This window comes from Vidua chalybeata, chromosome 11 (assembly GCF_026979565.1).
Source record: "Vidua chalybeata isolate OUT-0048 chromosome 11, bVidCha1 merged haplotype, whole genome shotgun sequence".
In the NCBI taxonomy this organism is placed as follows: Eukaryota; Metazoa; Chordata; class Aves; order Passeriformes; family Viduidae; genus Vidua; species Vidua chalybeata.
In genome coordinates, this window is record NC_071540.1 from 8,821,738 (window position 1) to 8,844,460 (window position 22,723).

The window sequence follows — 22,723 nt, forward strand, 5'->3', positions numbered from 1 at the left end:
CTCCTTCTCCGGGTGTGACTTTAGAATCAGAAGCAAAAATCCGTTTTCCTTTAAGTAATTAAATCCCATTTGCTCACTTCACCCAACCTAATTCATTGAACAGATACTGATTGATTATTCTTCTGTACTAACCTGTTTAGGAAAGAGATGGGAAGTTAGAGTAAATAATGGCACATATGAGCATGAGCTGAGACACCTTTTTCAATGGAGGCAGGATCTGGTGTTACCACTCTTCTGTTCTGCTCTTCAGCAGATGTTTATCTGCTAGGTTTTCAACAAACTCCGTGGCCTTCCAGGATATGCACTTCTACTGTGTTACTGTTTTTGCAATTTGTAGTTCTTGCATCTCACCTAAAACTGTTACAGCATGTGTGAACATTGTCTTGGGGAACGTAGGGAACACTTGTTTCTTGCTGTTACGCAGATGCTTTTAATTTAAAGGCTATTTTGTTTTGTTTTTATGTTTTTTCAGCTTTTCTTTATGGTGGCATGTTTTATGTCTGTTATGCTTCAATGATGCTATTTTCCCTCTCACTTCAGTCCTTTTTTTAATACACGGTAATTGAGGTCTCACCAGTGCCAGCTAGTGTCAAATCTGTGTCTGGACTATGGCTATCTTGTCAAATACCTAGAATAGCATTTATCTAGTCATAGAGTTAAAGCACGTAGCCCGGGCAAGGATTTATAAGCTTTCATGGAAGTTAAAAGTTCCTGCTTCCATTCAGGAGCAGTAAAACGGGAGCCACAGTGCTGGCCTTGATCAATTTTTTCACTCAGCAGAACCCTGCAGCTCCCTTTTCCTTCACTGTGACGTGCCCTGTCCGTGTCTCCGCAGCTGCAGCATCCAAGTGCTGAAGTGAGGGAGTATGCCTGTGCCAGTATTTCCAAGCTGCTGCAGCAGAAGCACGTCATCCCAGCCTTCGTGCAGCGGGACGTGGTGCGCTGTTTGGGGCCCTTGCTGATGGATCCCAGTTTAGCTGTGAGGGAGACAGCTGCAGGTGCTCTCCGGTAAGCACTTGGCACTGCCCAGGTGGAATCAGGGCATCCTGGCACAGGGGGAAACTGTGGGGTTGTGCTGGTGACAGCTGTGAACTGCAGTGCCAGCCTCTCTTGCTTTAATTCTGGCCTGAGGAACTATACCTACATCAGCTGAAGTCTGAAGAGAGGGGCTTTTCTTGCTCTGTGAGACTTTTAATGTCAGGAGCAGGCTTTGCACTAGAAATGTATGGCTTTGTGAGGAAATAGAACTTGAGTGCAGTTTGGATGGCATTTTGTGTTGTGATGTTTTAGTACAGATAAACTTTCTAATTACGTTTAATGAATAAATAGAAATAGTTTTTTTAAACTCCAAAGTTATTCTCTTGTGGTAGTGAGGTAGAAGACTAAAGCTACTGTTTAAGCAAATTGAGTTTAAAACAAAAAGTACCATAACCTTTAGAGAAGAATATCAAAGGTTTTTGAATTGTTCTTGGAAGGTATTGTATCTCATCCAAAACATTAATTTTTTGTTTTCCCCAGAAATCTGAGTGCTTGTGGAGGATTTGATGTCTGTGATGACATGGTGACAAACGACGTCATGACACCCCTGGTTGTACTTTTGAAAGAGGTGTGCTTATTTTTATTTTGATTTTAAACCTGATCTAGGCATTGAATTGTAACATGTACAAAAACGTTCTATTTTTGTAGCTGTTATTACAGTAAGGCACTTGAAAGATCTTTTAAAATAATGTTTTGATAGGTTTAGTGATACAAAAGTTATTCTAGAGATGTCTAACCACTACCTTCTGGCTCACCGGCCACCATGGTGAGGTTTGCTGCCTAGGATGATTTTTGAGTGAAAGGTCTGGAGATTTTGGGTCTGTAATGTCAGTTAAGACAAGTTTATTCTGTCAGTGAGAATCAAGGTCCTTCGCTTATGTTGCAGCATTATTCTAGTGATTTTTTGGTGAGCAATTTTGTCTCAAAGGGTATTTGGATGTAAAGCTGGGTAGTTACTGTAGAATAGCCTGTACTGAATTTGTATTCTTTATTTGGTCCAGGTGTTGCATTGCAGTTTGGATATTGCATTGATTTCTCTTACCTGCTGTCTTTGTATGAGCAATCTTGAGCAATATCATCATTTTCTGTATATTTCTTGCCCATTTTAAAATACGAGTAATAGCATTACTATAGAGTGCAGTAAGGTATTAGCTGAGTTAATCTTAGTGGTTAGAAACAACTGTTGCCAACTGCATACAGACTATTAGCAAGAAACAGCACTTCAGATTCTAAAATTCCCAGCTATTTTTTTTTAATTAGAACGTGATTCCAAAGGCTAACTGCAAAGCAAGTACTGTAAGAGTTTTTCTACAAGAGAAAAGCTAGCAATGGTTCAAGTTCTCATAACGAAAGCAAACTAGTCAGGTGTTCTGGTAATAAACACTGCATGAGAGGATCTCTCCACTCAGTGCTGATAATACTTTAAAGTTTTGCTTCTCTTTGTGGCTTGATTGTTTCCCAACCCTGGTTCTTATGTTTGGTTGTAGTGCAGCACTGGACTGGATGCTAACCAGCTCTCTCCAAAGAAATGCAAAGGGATGAACAAAAATTATATTGAAGACATAGCCAATGAGGCTATTAATTTGCTGTGGAATATATGGTAAGTACTGTGTAAACACTGCCATTTTAGCTAAATTAAATAGTTCCTGAAAAGGAGTGTGGTAAGTGAGGCAAAAAAGAAATTATTGTCCTGGCGTGTGAAGATGCATTCATTTGCTGATTCTGATTGTGTTGCTCCTACATGTACCTTGCTTTAATAATGATGAGCCCTCATCTCTTCTGAAATAAAAGTTTATCTTCTAGTATAGATTACTTTTTTTAAGTGAAGTATTCTAAAAGTGCATGAAGTTGGTAACTAGTTTTAGAAGAGTAACAAATTCTTTTTTCTACTGGTTCTTCATCCTGAGTTCTGATCCTGTTTTCTGAACATCTTCTGTCATAGTCTGTTGTTTGGGTTGTGGCTTCTTGCATGTATTTCCTGTAGATCCATATCACAATACAAGAAACAGAGAAAATGAAATTCTGATCAGTGGGTCAGTGCTCTAGGAATATGAGGAGTTTTTATACTACTTCCTTCCTCTGCAGGTCATCCCAAAAATTAATATTAACTGTTTGGGGCAACTATCCCTTAGTTACTGAGACACTGATAAAAATTTACTTAATATATGAGAAAATAATGTAAATTGTTCTATTAGTAGTTTACATTGGAAACACCTGTTGAAGGAAGAGTAATGGCAACACTATTAATACAGAAATTACTGTAAACATTGAAGTGATACAAATCTGTTCCAAAAGTTCTCCTTAGACTTTGTGTTGTTTCTCTTAATTTTTTCTCCCATTATACACTTTGCATACAGGATTTTGTTTAGCGCTGTACAGTGGAACTGCCTCTGTGCCTGTCTGTGTGATATGGCTGCTGGCTTGAGGCCTTATTTCTAAGCTGGGATATTTATTTTTTAGGGATTGGAATCTAGAACAGTAGATAAACTCCGTGTTCAGCATCTTGCACAGAATACATGACCCTTTGTAACTGACTCAGCAATGTTGTGTGTTTGTATCTTTTTTTTTACTTCTTAGTCAGAGCTTGAGAACAGGAAGTATGGTCAATAAGTGTGATGTAAATCACTTCTTATTTTGAACTTTGTGGTAGTGAATGTGAGCTGCTTGTTTCCTTGCTAAGTTTGATACTGATAAAATTAGGGCTGACATTGATGCTGAGATAATATTTTGAAAATAATATTTTCAAAATTAAAATTTTGATGACCCTTGTAGCTAGTTAGCTCCTGTGCTTTTTTTAGTTTGAATTAGTCTTGTATCAATATATCAATTTAAAAGAGAGAGTACCTGTGAGAACTTGAAGATACACAAATCCCACTGTTAGGTAATCAAAGTAAATGCATTTCTGAATGGTAAGAGCATTCATTTTGTGGAGTGAGTACTGCTGTGAGAGGCAGCAGCCTGCTCTGCTGGCACTGGGTTTGTGGGTGAAGTCTCCTGTGGCTGCAGGAAGCCCTGGGCTGGCTTGCAGCCCACAGCTCTGAGCTGCCTTCCACACTCCTGCAGGAGCCTGTAGTTAGGCTCCCTGACAAAGTCTGAACACTGGGTGAGGAAGCAGCTGGCACAAGCCAGCTTTCCTCAAAAGTGTCCAGGATTTTGCAGCTTCTCTTTCACCATTTACATGCTGAAATATTTGCATGACTTGATTGTAACCTCAATAATGAAGGATAGCTCTTTGACTAATGCATAATTCTTAGGCGTCTTTTAAAAATGTGAGTAATAACAAGTACGGGGTGCTTAAGATGTTGCTACAGTAACTTTTTTTTTCCTGGAAAAATGTTTGACTGATCTTTTCCATACATTAGTGAATGCAACAATACTGCCCTATGCATATTCAATAAAGAAGGATGTCTGGAGGCTGTGTTACATTACATGAAGAAATTTGCCACAAATGTGGATCTGGCTATTTCAGTAGGTAAGTGGTAAAAAGAGAAGAGAATGGTTTAAAGTTACTTTTTTTTTTAATTGTATGAATGTAACACTGATATTGCACAATGAACCCGCTTTAGCATTGCTTAACTTGGCACTGAATGTAAGATTTTAAATTCATTTTTGACCAGCACGTAATAAAGAAGCTGACATCTCTTGTGCTTCTTTTCAGTCCAAAAGAGAATGGCTTATTTGTGGTTACATGGGAGGAAAAATTTTGTGGGAAGAGGGCTTTAGATGGAGGCTGTGTTTTTCGTTTTGTTTTCATGTTTTGATAATGGAGGGTTTAATTTGTTGAGCAGAGGAGATAGTCCTTCTAAAAAACCCCAAACAATTCCAATCACTTTCAATCTGGTTTTATCAGTATAATTATTATTATAGTTTCATAATTGTCATACAAGTATGTGTGCTTCCAGCATTTTTTTATGCTGTCCATTGTCAGTTATAATGGATAAATTACAACCAGTTCCATGGCTGATGTAGTTTTGCCCTCACCTATTTTATGTATGGGTTTGCCACAGAATGTCTTTTAATCCAAAACGCAGCTTGTGAAGGACAGTGTCAGAACATTACAACATAATGCTGCATGAATTTTTTTTTCCTGTGTCAGCATTTCATTCCTCCAGCTTTCAGGAAGATAATGCTTTCTCATTAGCAGAGCAAAAGCTACTACTGGGTTTGTTAATTATGTTTGCTCTTGTTGTTTGCTGCAGCAAACTGCTTGCAGGCAGTGACAGAAGATAATCCAGATCTTCTTTCTTCATTTAATGCTTCTGCACAACAAATACTGGAAACAGTGATGCTGAGTCCAGAGAGCAGCATGAAGCACCTCCTTCTGAGAACACTGATAGCAGGTACAGTGCTCAAAGGGTTCATTGCTTGGAGATGGGGAGCATGGCAAGTAAAGGAGGCTGGGAAGGACAGAAGGCTTAATCTTCTCTGCTGTGGTCTGGACATCTGGTTGTAAGGCCTATACAGATGGTTTGTGAGGTTATATCTGCCTTTCAGAACTCCAAGCAGATATTTGCAACTAGTTTTAAAACTGATTCTGAATTCAGCCCCTGCTCAGTGTGGTAGCCCACTTTAACTGCTCACATAGTTTTTAACAGTTAAATGAGTGAAACATAAGTGGTACAGGAGTTGTTTTGATCTTACTGGCTGTAAGTTTTTTTTACCTCAAGATTTTTCTACCTTGAATTCTTGTTGCCTCAAATGTTGATTTTTGATACTGGAGTGTAATAAATTAATTTTGAGGCTCCTTAGAAAATGATTCTTGCATGAGGATTTGTTATCTCAGGTACAGAGTGACACCAAGGTCACATAAATATTCTGTAAGTATTTACATGCTGAAATTTACTTGTGCTTAAGATGTGGGCATAAAAATTATTACAGATGAGTATATGAAATGTTATGCAAAAAAAATAAAATCTGTAGAGAAAAGACTTCAATATTTATAGTGAATATAAGCACTGAGTATTTTAAGTAGTGGAGGCTGTGTCCTTACAAAATGGCTATTACAGAGCTGGGAATTGAGCATTTTAATTTATATAATTTGGTTACGTCATATTTAGGCACTATCTGGAATATAAAGGATACCATTCCACCAGGCAGCCTGGGAAGCACAGTTAATGCAATCCTGAAGATATTTTCAGAATCGTTGGCAATTGACGCTGGTGAAACAATTATTCGTATGAATGAAGCTGAAAAAAACAGGTTAAAACTTGCTGTGGAAGCAGAAACTGAGGAAAACATGAGTGATACTACAGAAAACTGTGTTTTGTGTGAAGATGATAACATGGAAGAAATACCAAAAGGAAAACTCAGAAGAGAAAATGACATTTCAGATTTACTTCCAGTGAGTCTGGCTGACTGGCTTTTGGACAATTTTTGGGCAAATGGCATTCCTTCAGAATAGAATTTACTCTGGAATGTCCAGCAAAAAGATGGTAGATAACACTGATTGGGTTTGTGTTTTGTGGGGTTTTTTTTCAAGTTTGGGCGTAGACTGCGAAGAGGAAATGGCTGGGACTGTATCTTTAACTGACAGCTTGGATACTTTAAATGGCACTTAAATGTTGTTTTCCAAAATCAGATTTGATTCATGTTTTTAATTTTTCAGTCTGATAAGTGGGAACTGAAAGAAGTGACAGCTTTACTGACGGCTCAGCAGACTGCTCTGGAAATCATTGTTAATATGTGCTGCAGCGAAGGTTTGTAGGAGTCTCGTTCATTGCTAGTGTTGTGATTTGTTTTGTTTCTGAATAGGTCACCTTTAGTTTGCTGTTTGGTCATCTGGGTTTCTAAGGGCAAACACCCATGGGCATATTGTTCCTGATATCCTCATCTGGTGGCAAAGTAATCTGCCATTTCTATTACTAATTTAAATGTTTTTTTCTTCTTTTAAGTGACTTATGTTGCTTAATTTTTTTTTTTTTTTTTTTGCATGATACTGTATGTGCCAACATTTAAGAGCAAACAAAAAAGCACTCATGCCAGAGAGATATTTCCTAAAGTGTTGCAGCAAAATCTTTGTTCAGTTAGAGCGAGGTCTGACTGTTCTTCTGATGCAAGATGTGTATGAATTGATTGCAGAATGGGGGCATCAATTTTGTTAAAGCAGATAAATCTCATACCTCTGATTTAGTTTTGATACTACAAGTGTTGTAAAATTAGGAGTAGGGACAGCTTTTGCATGCAACTCTGGCAAGCATGTAGATCTTGGCTTCCAGAGTTCTGCCTTTATAAACCTTGAGGAGGAGGAGAAAGAGAGGCTGTTACTTGGAGGAGAGTAGGATATAGATATTCTCTATATTTTATGAATTCTGAAACTCTTTTTTATAGCTTTTCTTCTAATTATCAGGAAAACAAATGAGAGATTATCAAATTCTATTTCATAAAGCCAACAAACAAACAAAACTAATCCCTTAAACCCTCCAAAACCTGAAAACTTTGACTGCTATTGTAGTTTTAGCCTGATGCAGGAGTAATTGTGTAGAAAGTAACTGAGTATAATGTTCAGGTTCTTATAAAATCCACAATAATACCCAGTTACTCCCAACGGTAACTTTTTCTTTCTCTTACAGCACAAGGAAATTCTGCACCTAGTGTATGAAGCTCATTTCATAACTGCCTTTCTCATCTAATGAGCTATAATTTATAAGCTTTCCCCTTTAATTGGAAAATCTCTTGTGGATAAGCTGCATATTCTGCCATTCACTCAGTGTAAAGTAAGATTGATTGTGTTGTATTTTGCTATGGTAGTTTGCCCATTCATGGGCAGACAGTCTCTAGAAATTAGGAGGAATCCAGAGGCAACTGATAATTTAATTTTCTAATTATTTGAGGACTAAAATAGCTTTAGCCATTCTGCTGAGTTCATAAAAACACTCAGCTTGCAACAGAGCTGAGAGAAATAACCAGGCTGGCGAGAGATGTGTTGTACTGAGCACTGGCCAGTGTTTGGAAGGAGCAGAGTGCTTCCTTTTGATGGGCACCTGGGCAAGAAGCCAAGAGACTCCAGCACTGCTGACCAGTCTGTAGTTCTTGGGTCACCATTGCTAGGTAAGATGGGATTGCTGCTGGAAATGCCTCTGTTTCCCAGAACTTTAGAAGAAACCTGATCATAGCTATGGCCCAGTGTTCTAGATCCCAGTTCCTGCTCTGCCCTGGTCACTCACTGTCAACTTATGACAGCTGCTGTCTTTGTTATTGCTGAATTGCATTGTCAACCTGTATCATTATCAATTAGTTTTCAAGGAATGATTTTTTGCTTTCTTTGTTTTCTAAGATGCAAAAGGAATTTTTTAGAAGAGGCAGGAGACTGAAAAGGGGCTGTCTTACTTTGTTTTCATGTTTCTTGCTGCCATGGTTTGGTAAAGCATGAAAGACAACCATTTTCTCATGCAAAAGTTATTAACACCAGCAAGTTATGGCTGTAGAATTAATTAGATATTATCATAAGATGCCTGTGTGGTCAAGTTGCCACACCTTGATAAGTTACTTTACATCAGATAAACCACAACCATCACCTTCAAATAAATTCTTAAACTTGCACAGTACAAGTGAAATGCATTAATTTGGATCTTTTTTTCTGTAATTTTAGTGAATTTACCTTTCGCCACAGAAGTGCATGGCTGTTCCTGTAGTTACTACAGGACTTGCATCTCATGAGAATCTGTGTTGTCAAACAAAAGTACTTGGGGGTGAATATGATAGGTGGTTTTGGTTTTTTTGGGGTTTTTTTTTGGGTTTTTTTTTGGTTTTTTGTTTTTTTTGTCACAATAATTAAATATCCTGACCTATGTACGCAAAGCTTTCATCTGTTGGAAAGGAGGATCAGTCCAACCTGTAGACTTAGGACTTGGGTAAACACTAGTTAAAATGTAACCAGATTTAAAGAAACTTCAGCTAAATGAGTGTGAACTCTGTGGATGTAGATAGACGAGTTCAAATACAAATGAGGGTGATTTTAGATTGTGCTTGTCAGCCAAAGTCCCCCTTCAGCTGTGGACAGATTATTCACACAGTAGCCTGTTAGTCATAGAACTTCGACTCCTCTCACCAGATCTGCCCTTAAAGATCTGCTAGTAGAAAAAGTCATGTAAGTATGACCCAGTTCAAGTTTCAGATTATAAACCTAGTTTAATTTATGTGATATGTGTTGTTTGAAATTACTATCAGAGATTATTTGGCTTCCTTTGCTGTCATCATTTTGTTTCAACTGACCTTGCTGTGGAGACAGTAACATCTTCATCCAGCCCAGTTACTGCCCAGGCAGAGGACATCTGTCTGTGGCTTCAGTATTGCCAGAGGAAACAATTGCCTTAAGCTGATTGCAATTAGTAAACAAGTTAAGTTAAACTGGTGTATTTGCATGCTTGAATCAACCTCAGAAAATGAAGTGGTACAATCCAAGTTAAAATCTTAGTAAATCTTTATGAAATGTTTCTTCCATATCTTTTTTTGATATTTTTAAACAACACATTGTTAATATCAGAGATTGACATGCCCACATATGATGAACCTCTCTCATAAGAATATTTGTGCCTCCGTGAGTATAAAATATTTTTAATAAAATATTTAGAACTGTGGCTTAATGGCACTTGGTTTGTGAGGAGTTTATTAGAGCCTAAGACCTTAAAGATTCCTAAACAAGAAGTTTGGAGGAGCCAGTTTCAGTTGGGAAGTAGGATACCTGTTGCATGAGGGCTGTTACATTTACAAGTCTGTCTTGTGTTCTCAGATCCCTCCGATGATGAGTGGGAAGAACTCTCCAGCAGTGATGAGAGTGACTTGTTCATGGAAAACTCATACAACGAGGGGAGTGGGCTGCTGCTGTCACCCCTGTGCCTCTCTGATGAAGTTAATTCAGCATTTCTGAACAACCTCATTCCAAAGAAGGTATTGTCTTCTGTATTATTTCCAACACATGTTACAGTCTTTCTCTTGTTCCTGCTTGGTATCCCAAGTTAGGCAAACAAATTATTCCAATCCAGCTGGAGGAAGGGAGTATTTTTTTAAATGAGTTTGGCTTCACTTTTTTGACCTAGAGGTGGTGCATCATTGCATGACCTAAATAATTTCCTCATGTAAGTGAGAATAGAAGGGTCATGTGTTTCAGAAATCTGGTAAGTCTTTCTAAATTCCCCCCCCCTCCAAAATACAAAGATTGTTATTCCTTGATTTGGACATGAAAAAGATTACCCGCAGGAAGAAAGGAAACTTGTCTGAATCGTGACAGTCAGATTTCTGTATTAGCTAAATGAGGTGGAAATAACATGAATGAATGGCAACAGTCAGCACTGAAAAAGTGCAAGTTCCTCTCCCTTTGTTTTATACAAAGTGTCTGAAATACAGTATTTGGCACTGACAGGAAATGAAATGTTTTTGTTTCAGAGTTGTTTTGCTCATTTTTATTTGGGGTTGCAAAGGTGAAGTTTGTTATTTAAATCAGTTATTGTGTTAGCTCAGCAGCATTGTAGAATTCTGAGCTAAGACATCAAGGTGTGAGGTGAAAACTTTGAAGGCTTTTTGAGTTTCATGGCAAGGCCTTCCAAACTTGCAGCTATCTGAAATTCCTGTAACAGAATCTATAAGAAGAAAGAATAGCAGAGACCTAGAAAATCACTTGTTAGAAAATCAACTGTTAGTACAGTTGAATACTTAAAATTCTCTATGCTAAACCCAGTGTATAATTGCACCATTTAAGTGATAGAGGAAAATTCTGGCATTCTTAGCAGGCAAGATATTTGCTATCTGGAAAACTTTGAAATACGTAGTTTGAAGTATCTGTTTGACATTAAGCTAAAATTTCAGTCTTCCCTCTGAATGCACTAAAAAAAAAAAAAAAAAAAAAGGCTTTATTGCTAAACCTTTCTTTCTCCCCTCCTCAGATTCTTGAAAAAACTGCTTTTCCGAACAGTGTTGCTCTAGACATCTGTACGCACAATCCGTCTTGGAAACCATTAATTAAAAAGTAGGCATTTCATTGTCTCTCTTGTCTCTTACTATTTTTCATGTATGTTCAGTTGTTTTAGAACTCTTAGAAGGATTGTCCATCTTTGGGCTGCTCTTAAGATCTGGAAACTGGCAGATCTGATACATGATTTTGAAAGAAGAGTTACAAATGTTTTTGTGAACTGCATACTGGATCACAGCCTTATTACAGCCTTATTATATTCAAGATTCCTCTTTATATTCAACAGGTGTTTTCAAAAATACCTGCTCAGTGTGTTTTTTGTTTGTTTCAGACTGAATGCAGTGCAGTGTCGAGCTTTAACGTGTCTTCAGAGCATTTTGTTGGTGTCAGATGTGGATTGTCTTGGGGGAGCTTCAGCACTTCAGTCCCTTGCACAGCATCTCTCACAGCTGATCTTTTCTAAAACAGGTAAAGGGGATTTGCTGACCCCCTTTGCTGATCACCTAGATATCCTTCAAGATGAGGATAGTGAATGTTGGCAATGTACTGACATGACAGTGTATCCTGTTAAGATGTGTTTATCCAAACTGCACCTTGAGCAAGTCTGCTCATAGTGCAAGAATCTGCTTCACGTTTGGGTCTACACAGAAACTCTCTGAGTGGATGAGCACTGCCTTGTTGGGAGACCAGAACTGTTTGCTTAAATGTATTTGTGGTAATAAGTTTTTCAGCAATCAGACAAGCATGAAGAAGATGGGACATTTTCTTTTTAAATGCCCTAACTAGCCTAAGGAGATGTGAAAACTGTCTAGCACAGCCTTTCAAATCATTTTTTCCTAGTAATCTTACCAAATTACGGCAGAAGCAATTGGTGCAAAAATCTCAAGAATGTCCATGTTTATTACAGTAGGAAAGAGAGCAGCCACCTTGTCCCCAGGATGTGCTTTGTGCTTATGACAGTGTAGCATTATTGGAATTATATTTCTAGTAAGAAAGTGTGCAAAGGTATTACAACTAAGTCTTAAAGCTGTTCAGCTTCCTGTTCTGGTTGTGGTTCCATTTCAACAGAGAAGGTAATAAATTTAACTATTCTAAAATTATTACTTTAGAAATATATATATATATATAAAATATCTGTATTTAGACAGTGAAGTGAGCTGCCCAGGGAGACTGTGGAGTCACCATCCATGGAGATGTTTAAGGAGAGACTGGACACAGCACTCAGTGCTAGGGTCTGGTTGGCACAGCAGTGATCAGTCAGATTGGACTGATCTCAGAGGTATTTTCCAGCCTCACAGATTCTGTGATACATCCTGAGAAACACTAGAATGTCTTCACTGTAGTTCCTTCAGGATGCATTATTTCATAGACATACTGTAAAGGTCTCCCCATACACCTGCTAGTACAATGTTATTGGATCATCTCTACAGCAGGTAGCATTTCCAGCTGCTTTCTGTGATCCTATACATGAGAGCAGCATCATTTCCATAATCCTGTTGGATTGTTTATGCTATGACCTCTCTGTTACTGACATGGGAGAAGCTGAACCAATATTGAAAAAAAACAATGGTTTAAGAAAACCCTACCTGTTTCCAAACTGAGGATGTGGGTCCCTGACAGGCTGTTTCCTTCAGATATTCTGATAATCTTTGTTTTAAGGTCGGTGGTGATGGGTTTTCAAAAAAATGAGAGAGATTCTTAGAGCCTAGAAAAGATGCCAATTCTCCAAACTGTCAGAAAACATTTTCACTAAGACAGTTCTGTTGAAGCCTGGCATATGTGTGGCTTTGTCATTTCTCATTTCTCAGAAGCTCAAGAAGCTTAGTTTCCTTCCCTTCCTTCAAGTGTCTCCATTTGTAGCCATAGATGTAGCTTATGTAGTGCTCTACTGTGGTGTATAAAATGATACTGCATTCGTGCTTGAAAATGCATCTGCCTGCAAAACACACTTTTTTCTCAGTGTCTTTAAAGACATGTGATTAGTCTATGGGAACATTATTACTGAGTGCAGTGTGTGGAAAACTAAAATGCAGAAATGAAAATATCTATGAAAATATATCCAAGGAAGTTCACATAAAGTATGTCCCATGCTGGAAGAGAGGACTTCCAGTATTTTGGGTCTACATGTTATGCTTTGTAATAGAAAGCTCTCAGATGAAGCTGGAGAAGTTGCTATCTGAAGACAGCTAAGGATGCTGAAATTAATTAATTGGCACAGGCTCATTTTTTCATGTTTAAATGCTGTGTAATGAAAACTGCTAGATAGAGCTGATAAAATACCAACATGTGGTTAGAAAGAATTCTGTGGTTTACAGAGTTAAAGAGAGGCAAAGAGATCTGATTGTTTACATGAGAAGGGAGGAGATGCACATAAATCAAGAAGTTCTGCATCTGGACTGGTCCAGCAAATACCCCCATTAGAGGAAAATGAAAAGCCTCAAGAAATGCAGAACACAGATTGAAGGCTGCTACTGATGAGTTTGTAGTTAAACAAGAATAATGCAGTGTTTGAGTCATACATTCCTGGAATGTTATTAAACCACCGGAAAACATGCTCTTTATATGAATTGGAAAGAGTCCAGTGTTCTGCGTGTCTGAAAAGCTTGCTTAAGAAGGCAGAAGAAAGGAGGTGAAGTATGCAGTCAGCTTCTGCAGTTTTCTCAGTTCCTGTGTTATGGCCTCCATGTGATGCCAGTTTTCAGCTGCTGTTCTGGTGACAGTGGCTGGCACTGTCCATTAGGTCACACAAGTGTCTCAACCAGGGATGTGCCTGAAAAAGAGGCCCAGCTGTGTTCTAACCTCCAGATGCAGTCAATGCTGAATTCAAACAAATCACTATGGTTACAACCTACAGAGACCAGTCTCTGAAAATCTAGCTTTTCCTCTTGTAGTACCTGGAGGAACAATTAAGGAATTAAGGAATTTGTATTTCTTTGCTTCCTATGCCCCTCCCTATGCCCCTGTTTAACTTCTGGCTCTGGGTTCTGTTCTTTGACAGAACTCCCTACAGACACAGAATTCCTGGAAGCTATAACCAGTGCTTTGAGGGCTCTCCTGCAAACAATGGCATCAAAGAACATCTCCCAGGTAAAAGCTTTCAAACTCAAATGCTCTGGTAGGTTCAAATTCCTTTGAGATTGGGCTGGAAAGTTCTTGAAACAAAGCAATATAAATTTAGTTCAAAATTTTAGTAGTTGTGAATGCTGAAACAGATTAATAGCATTAACTGTGTTTTTCATGGACCTTATGGGAATATTTTTTTATATATCTCCTCCTCAACATGTAAACAGAAGAAAGCTATTTCAAAACCAGAATAGCAATAAGCCACAGGTATCTTTAGAAGATAGTTGTAATGACAAATATTTAGAAAATTAACACCTAGAAATGTGGCTTGTTTATTTCTGGATGTCACCTAGCTGGTGGTCCTTGAATCTTGGTTGGATATGAGTTAGTGAGTTGAATACAGGAATGAAGCATAATGATTTGTTATACAAGACACAATACTAGATAGTCTGCTAGTTCTTTCTGGCCTAAACTGAAAACTGAGCTTTTATACTGTAAGTTGTAATGAGTTGGAAGCAGGTATTGAGCTATTGATGTGAAAATCTCAGAACTTCAACTTTATGTCAGTCTTGGATATGTTCTGGAAGAAACAAGTTGAAAGGAATTGAAATTCCTTGGTAATTGCATTTTCATAATTCTTAAGTTTTCATAATCTAGGACTCTGTGAAGAATTTGCCTGTGTTCTGTAAAAGTACACTGTCTAAATGTCATATTTCAAAATTTTCATGAAAATGTAACTGCGCATGTCTTCCTTCTTTCCCTCCTTTCCCCTTGCTGACCAGTGTATGACTCCTGAGCAGCTCCTGGCTTTATGTGAGGCTGGTATTCAAAGCAACAATGCCAGTGTTAGAGTGAACGTGGTGAGCATCCTTGGAATTTCTGGCAGTGTCCTGGCAAAAGGACAAGATACAGCTGAAACACTGAAGGTGAAAAAGCCAACTTTGCATTGCAAGCTTAAATGAATTTTGATGTTTCTTTCAATTTTCTTCAGCATTGCTAGAAAAATCAATTTTTCTTTCTTATTACAGATGATTGGAAAATTTCTTCTTGAGGTTGCTATGAAGGAGTCTTCTCTTGTGGTAGCAGGGGAAGCCTTGGATGCACTTTTTGATGTATTTGCAGATGGTGAAGAAGCAGAAAGGGCAGCATTACAGATCAAGTTGCTTCCAACACTGAAGGAATTTCAGCCAGTGTTCAGAATGCGGGTAGGCATCGAGGGCAGCCAGCTCAGGGTCTCAGCACACAATGTGGGTTAAAGGTTGAGTTTTGGGCTCCTAGAAGAGATAATTAATTTATAAGATGACAGAAAAAAAGTGTTTCATTTTCTGATAATGCACTTTAGAGGAAAGCAAATACCTTAAAATTCATGGATGTGTCAAGGTAACAGTGCAGCACCTGCATTGCAACATCTGCATTACACCATCAGTATTACTGATGTCCAAATCACTGTATTGTTCTGAAACAGTTGTACAAAAAAATCCTGCAGATGTCTCTGGAGGTGGGAGAGAAGTCCTTTCTGAAGTTACATTGACATCTTTGGTTTTTAACTTGCAGTAGCAGTTGGATGTTTTTGTTCCATTCTTGGTTAATTAAAGCAGTTCATGTATCCTGTATTTTCAAGAATAACAAGGCTGGCATTCTAAACTGTAATTTTAGGTACATCCTGGACTTAAACAGAGAATGACCTTCCACATGTTGTTTCTTTGGTCAGATGCAGCCTGAGGAGTGACTTCCATAGTCTAAAAGCTGAGCACTGTACACACAAAGTACATACCTGATGGTGCTTTAGTTGTTAGGTTAAATGTGCAAGGTTTTCCATATAAAAAGCCACAGAAAAGAAGTGTATGTCTCAGATTTTTGGATGAAATAATGTGCCATTAGTCTAGTTTTAGGCAGTAGTGCATTATAGTAAATTGACTTGCAGAAATAATTGCTAAGCTTCACATGTGCACAAGGGAGCACCTTGGAGTTCTCACAGAACACCTGTATACAGAATTACAGTAAATTTGAGGTGATCTGATAGGAGAAGCTTCTCCAATAGTAAACCATGTGTTCTTTTGGTTTTACAGATGCGAAAAGAAGGCAAAGGACAATATAGTACAGATCAACTGTGTGTTCTTGACAATGTGAAAATGAATTTGAGAAGATTCATTGCATATCAGGAGACACTAGGGAAAACCCCAACTTGAAACACCGAGGAACTTTTAAGGTTTTCCTTATTGAGTAATGTTTTCAAAAAATATAACTGTTTTGAACTTCCAAACTTTACTGAGCAGAGCAGTTTTGCTTTGATGTTAATGCTACATTTTATAACATTCAGTATTTTTATACTTTTGGGTTGATGCAATATGAAGGACATATCAGCATAAAAAGCCCCATAGCATACCCTGAGATTGTTGGAGTGGTAAGAAGGTGCTCTTCAGGTCCTGAGCTCTGTACATAGCACCACGGTCATTGCCTGGATATCTTCATGTACCCTGGCAGGAAACCACACTTGTGTGAGAAAGTAATTCCAAAAATATTCTTGGTTATGTGACAGATTGAAGAAAAAAAAAAAAAAAAAAAAAAAAAAAGCTCAAGGTCTGTTTCAGGGAATGGAGCACTGGGAGAATGTTCATATTTGCTGTTTGCTCTTACCTGTTCCTAGAATTGCACAGGCACTTACGGCAGACTTCCCAAAAGAACTATGTGACAAATGTGTAGATTCCAGTCGGCACTTGGATTTGTTATTTCATGAGGAGAAAGTTTTCAGATTCATTTATGATAAATTCAATATGATAGCTTTTTGCTGTGAAAATCAGTGTAAGCAGGTCCTACACTTAGACACAGCGCCTTGTCTTTATTTTGATTGGTATTTCTGAAAATTAAGTCTCCTATTTTACAGTCTTCCTTGTAATTCTACATCAGCACGAGTTTGAATTCAGGGAAGTAGTAAACCTAACAGAAAGTATTTTTTATACTGAGGTATTACATGAAGTAAATTTATATTTGCTTAAAATACCTTTTGCAAATATTTGTGGTGGAGATTTTTAAGCTGTAAAATACAGAAAATATTTTTTAAAACTACCATTGATTCATGCAAATTGTATTATATATTCCATATATCAAAAGCTTTGGTTTTGTTTCTGTGAATGAGGTCCTCTCATACACATTTTTCAAGAAAAAACCCCACAACTAAACACAAAAGCATTTTGTTTTGCTGGTTTTTGAAATGGGAGCATTTTTTCCCTCGCTCTCAATGTTCTGCCTTCGCTCAGGCATCCAGTTTTTGGCAAAATTTTTCCCGTGTTAAAAGCATGGAACTTAAAAAGACCAAATTTGCTTGGTTTGTTAGATTTCAGTCTCTAAGATTGGAAAGTAGACTTGAGAACTGACTGGTAACTTGCAAATTACTGACTTTCTGAAATCCTGACAAAGGATTTCATCGGTTGCCAGGGGAAGGAAAGATGAGTTTAAGCAGCTGTACTGCCTGGAAGTGCTGTTACTGCTGTTTCACAGATGAAATGTGTGATATGATGCCTGCCACTCAAAGGAGTGAGAGGGTGGGATAGGGAGGGCTCAAGGGCCATTGAGGCCAGACTAGAGAAAACCAGAAGTCAGGAGCATGGGGCAGTTGAGAGGTTATTCAGGGATTTGGCAAGGCAGGCAGTGAAGAGGTTTGGAGTGTAACAGCTGAGGAAAGGTGGATTATGGCATAATAGCCTACAGTGTGTGGATTTTAATCCTGGTGTTAGTTATACTTGCTGTACACTGAGGATAGTGTACTGTTAGCCTGATGAAAGGTATTAGTATCTGTTTGGAGCACTTAAAGGACTTCCACGTGGAAAGTTCTCCTCTCATTTTCTGGGTGCTACATTGAATTGCAGATGTTCTAGATTGGAAGGGGTCTCTGGAGGTCTCTTAGTCTAAGTCCTCTGATCAAAGCAGGGCTGAGTTGGGAGACAGGCTGTGCTAGGCCTTGAACATCTCCCAGAATGGAGATTCTACAAATCTGGACAGCCTTTTCCAGGGCTTGACTGCTCTCACTGGAAACATGTTTTTTTTCCCTTTTCCCCTTGTGCCTTGTAGGACTTTCCCCTGCTGCAAAATGTGCCTCTTGTCCTTTGACTGCACACGACCAAGAAGAGCCTGGCTCCATCTCCTAACCCCCACTTGGCAGCTGAAAACACCAATTGTATTTCCCTCTTCTCCAAGCCAAATAAACCCAGCTCTCTCAGCTGTTCCTTATATGCCCTCTCACCCTCCAGCCATCTTAGTGGCCTTCTGCTTGACCTGCTCTACTGTGTCTTGTACTGAGGGCCCAAAACTGGACACACTGCTCCACATGTGATCTCTTAGGTGCTGAATAGAGGCAAGTAATTGGTTTTCTTGTCCTGCTGGCCATGCTCCTGCCAGCACAGCCTGTTATTTATTAGCTGTTGTCACTGCAAGGGTGCCCTGCTGCCTTCAACTTACTGTCCACCAGGACCCTTTGGTTGTTCTTTCCAAAGCTGTCCTTTGGTCATTCAGTCAAGAGCACTGTCCCAAATGTAGGATTTTGCATTTTACAAGTGTAGCAGCCAGAATCTGTTTCCTGGGACCATTAGAAAACCAAAGTATGTTATTTTTTGTTTTGGGTTTTTCTTCTAGGTTGATAATTACAAGAAACATTTAATCTACAAATACAAATCTGGAAGTTGCAGATAAATATACAGAAGATAGGACATCCACTAGAAAAATGGTTTTCTTAATTTAATCAATTAGACCCTATTTTTTTTCCTTCAACTGAAAAAACAGACTGACATTAAGAACTTAAACTATTCTGGCAATAGGAAGGCACAGATTTTTTTTTTTTTTTTTTTTTTTTGCTGTGCACTGATCAGCTGAATGTCTTGAAAAAATATTTTTACAATGAGATTGGTGCATAGTACAAACCATATCACTTAAAGAGGAATATTAATACATCTATGGAAGACAAAGCAAGTTATGAGTAATTTAAAGAAGCATCAAATCAGGGACTAAAACCAGATGAGATGCGCAGGCACAGAAGAGCTAAGCTACAAGATTGATGCTACAAAAGTTGTTCTGACACAACTAAGGAAAATCAAGTCAGCAGCAGAAGTGATGATAATGTGCAAATGAAATGTTTTGGGGCCTCTCTGAACACTGGTTTATTTAATAGGTGTAGGGTAAGCTTCAGACAAAGACAAGATCCTTTACAGCCTACAGAGGGGAAGACTGATCTTGATGGCAGAAATTGGACTGATGTAGACAGTGTGTAGCATAAGTAAATAGATACTAAATATATGTAAGTGATCTTTGTCAATTCATCTAATCACACAGATAAGACTGGTATCAAAATAGGTATCTGAATTGGGTTGCTTATTCTGGTCCTTAAGGCATCATCTGTCTGCTTCAGTTAGCCACAGTCCTTGGAAAGTATGGATTGCTGCTGTACTTGTGTCCCTGCCTGATGCTGAGCACAACAGACTGGCTCTGAGCTGAGCTGTAATACCAAAACAGGTGCTAGGTTTACCTTGCTGTGGTACCAAGTAGAGTCTGAAGGAGGCTGTGGGTCCCTGCCCTGTCCAGAAGCAGCAAGACCACTGACATTTTCTGCTTCCTGCAAAATGTTGAATTCCCAGCTGTGGAAATAAGGAATTACCACTTGTGTGTGGTTTTGTTCTTGCTCTCTATGAAAAGAAACAAGTAGCAGGATTTAAATGTGTATTTGTAGTTTATTGGCTACCCTGGACCGAGTCCCTCCTGCAGGGTAACCCTCAGTTGGCTGTCAATGGGTGCCTGGATAGCGTAATTAAAATCCCCACCAGGAAGACGGAAGGACTCTTGAGCTGCTGGAATCCGAGCGGGTTTATTGAGGACTGATCGAAGGAGTAGGGAGGCAGAAATAGGAGCAGGGAGACAACCACCGAGGCAGACTTGGAAAAGCCCCGGAGATGGAGGGGCCAGAGTCTATAACTGGGGGGGAAAGGAGCAACTAGGGTACAAATGACCCAATGGGAAGAGGGTGTAAGGGATGGGGTAACACACACTGGGCCAATGAGGGAAAAGGGAAGGAGTGGTTTACAGAGGGAACCCTTAGAAACAACGAGAACGGGGAACTTTCCAGAACTTGGGGAGATGACAACCATAAACTGACAGGTGATGGGCATGTGCTTATTTGCATTGGGGGGCAGAGGACTCTGGGGAAATGCCTTATGCTAAATGACTGTAGCTTCCCATGGCATTCCCACACTGTCCTCCCCATGGGCTCATCCCACATGTTTATGCATCATGCCTTGACATTCAGAAGCAGAAGGTGGCTGTATACCACTGTTAGTCAATAGTTTAACTTTTTGGGGGTTATGGTGTGTGTTGAAGGTAATTTTTTGCACAGTATGGACTTTTTTTTTTTTTTTTTTTGAAGATTGTCTTCCGAAAGGAACAGGAGTAACTTCAACCAGTAGTACTTGGCTTGGTTTGATGTTTGCATTTTGAGAGACAAATATGAAAAAAAAAATGAAAGCACAGTAAAATTACAAAATGAGAACTGCATGGGAAAGCTAATAAAATTAGTTTGTAGTTTGAGTATTATAAATTAAATTAATACCTTGTGGAATATTAACATAAAACAACCAACCAAAAATGCCCATAAACTCAAGTTCTGTTTCCTCAGTGAGGGATTTTCAATAAAAACATTCCTGAGGATTGGATGGAATAGTCTAGCCTTACATTTACTGTTGCAAATTCCAATTCAGGCAATGGTAGTGGTAATTGAAAATAATGTAATTGTTCCTTTCTGGCACAAGTGACTTGAGCAAACTGTCTATATATTGTTTGTTCTGGACAAGCTGTTAAGATATATAATTTTAGGATAATTGGCAAAATCTGAGGTCTCTGATAGACAGCAGATTAAGGAACTTGAAGTTTTTCCACCACGGCTGACACATGGTGAGCCTTTCTGTTTGAAGAAGCTTTTATTTGAGTGGTGGCAGTTTTTTCGGTCTAATTTTCAGATAATTTGAAACTGTTAATTTTTGTACGTTCTAGGAAAAAAATTGAAGGCATTTAAGTAAATTCACTTAAATTTCATTTTGTTTCTGTATAATTATTGTAAGTTTCTTCTGTCAGAGGCATTTTGTCAAACATACAGACATAATTCGGTGACCACATAAAGCCTAGTTTGAGGCTTGCACACATGAGGATATAGGAACATGCTTTTTTCTTTTGAATCTGGGTGTCAGGAGCTCCTGGCATTACTGTTACATGATGGGTTTTAATCAAACTATTTGGGAGCTGAAGTAAGGTCCCACAGTAATAATCTGTATGCTGTTGGCTGTGTGTTCTCAGCACAGTGAGGGTCCTGATGCAGCCCTGGCATTGCAAGGTGCTCACCTAAATCCCTGCACCATGCTGAAAGATGCGTTGGGCTTTCAGTAAAGCTTCTTCTGGTTTTGTGTTCCTGCTATGATAAAAATCCCATTTAGAATTGTTTTCTTTCTCCACTGACGTGTGAATTTTTTTTCAACTTTTAAGGAATATTGCATTAGTCTGTTCCCTCCTCTCTGCCCCTTCAAATGGAGAGTGAAAAGCACTTCCAGAACTTCATGGAAGAATGGCTGATTCAGCTAGTGAATGCATGATGTTTCCAGATAACCTTTCCTGGGAAGTTCCATTTTTAGTAAATAAAAGAGTTAAAATTCAAAGCAGTGATAAAAAAAAAAAAAACCCAATTTGACCATATTAAAGTGTGGGTTTTGTTTTTTATGCCCTTCATGGCATACTTGCTAATCTAAAGTGTTTGTGTTATTACACCACCTGTATTGCGTCTTGGCTATATTTGCTTGGGACTAGGGTTGCTACTGAGGAATCCTGTAAACTAATAAACCTCAGACCTATAACAAAACTTGTTGACATTTATCTGCTATGGGTGTAAACTAAATCATGGGTTTTTGCAGAATTAGCTTTATTTAAAAAGAAAAGGAAACAAATCAGTTATTTTTCCTGTTGCTGTTACCTTCTTAAGGGTAATGTAAAATCTTTTATTTGACTTACACTTTTCTTTGTTGCATTTTTTAAAAAGTTTGTTAATTGAAACTTTTTTATTTGAATTTTTTATGTGCAGGGAATATCGTTTAGACTCTTCTTGTTACCTTTTCCCGCTACGCTTATAATTCTCAGAATAACTGAAGAATGTGGGGTTTGGAAGATAGGGTTATTCATAGTGGTTATTTTCCAATTCCAAGACGTGTTCAAGTCCCACCAGTTTCCATTTGGCTCTCACTAGTAGTTTTAGGTGCAGGTCCTAATTTTCAAAGCAATTAAGTTTGTCAACACTACCCCCAACTTTAAGTCTCTTGCTGTGGTTCATTTAATCTTGGGCAATGCAGATCAGACACACTGTGACATAACAGAGTGCTGAGGACAGTATGTTCTGCTCTGGGATGGTGGGGAGAAGCCAGAACTTCAGTCTTTGATTGTCACCAGGAAATGGTGCTAAGTCTTTGCAAACTGTTCCCTTCACAGAACGCTTGAAGTTGGAATGTGACTTTTTAATTCTAAACCCTCCACCTCCAGCTTCCTAAAGAGAAATCATCTCCCATGCAATTCTGCAAGTGAGGGAAGCACCAGGCCCTTCGTGCAAAACACTGGAAACTTTGTAGCTGATATTAAAGATGTTTTAAGGCTGTAGTATGAAAACACTAAAAATAAAACCGAGTCTGACAAGAACTGGTACTA

General features: G+C 38.6%; 1 protein-coding gene across 3 annotated transcripts; it reads left to right on the top strand.

Moving 5' to 3' along the window:
- Nucleotides 1–911: 911 nt before the first annotated feature.
- Nucleotides 912–22,714, top strand: HEATR3 (HEAT repeat containing 3). 3 transcript variants are annotated; one of them, XM_053952586.1, is made up of 15 exons: nucleotides 912–1,008; nucleotides 1,519–1,606; nucleotides 2,526–2,638; nucleotides 4,401–4,510; nucleotides 5,238–5,378; nucleotides 6,096–6,379; nucleotides 6,644–6,734; nucleotides 9,767–9,924; nucleotides 10,917–10,999; nucleotides 11,274–11,410; nucleotides 13,941–14,029; nucleotides 14,788–14,931; nucleotides 15,034–15,210; nucleotides 16,075–16,214; nucleotides 18,074–22,714. In XM_053952586.1, exons 1-14 carry the CDS (start codon nucleotides 962–964, stop codon nucleotides 16,192–16,194), a joined length of 1,782 nt encoding a protein of 593 aa, XP_053808561.1. In that variant the 5' UTR covers nucleotides 912–961; the 3' UTR covers nucleotides 16,195–16,214; nucleotides 18,074–22,714. The 3 variants fall into 3 exon arrangements, with proteins under 3 accessions (XP_053808561.1, XP_053808562.1, XP_053808563.1); XM_053952587.1 differs by having other exon boundaries at nucleotides 21,521–22,714; XM_053952588.1 differs by having other exon boundaries at nucleotides 22,511–22,714.
- Nucleotides 22,715–22,723: the final 9 nt, after the last annotated feature.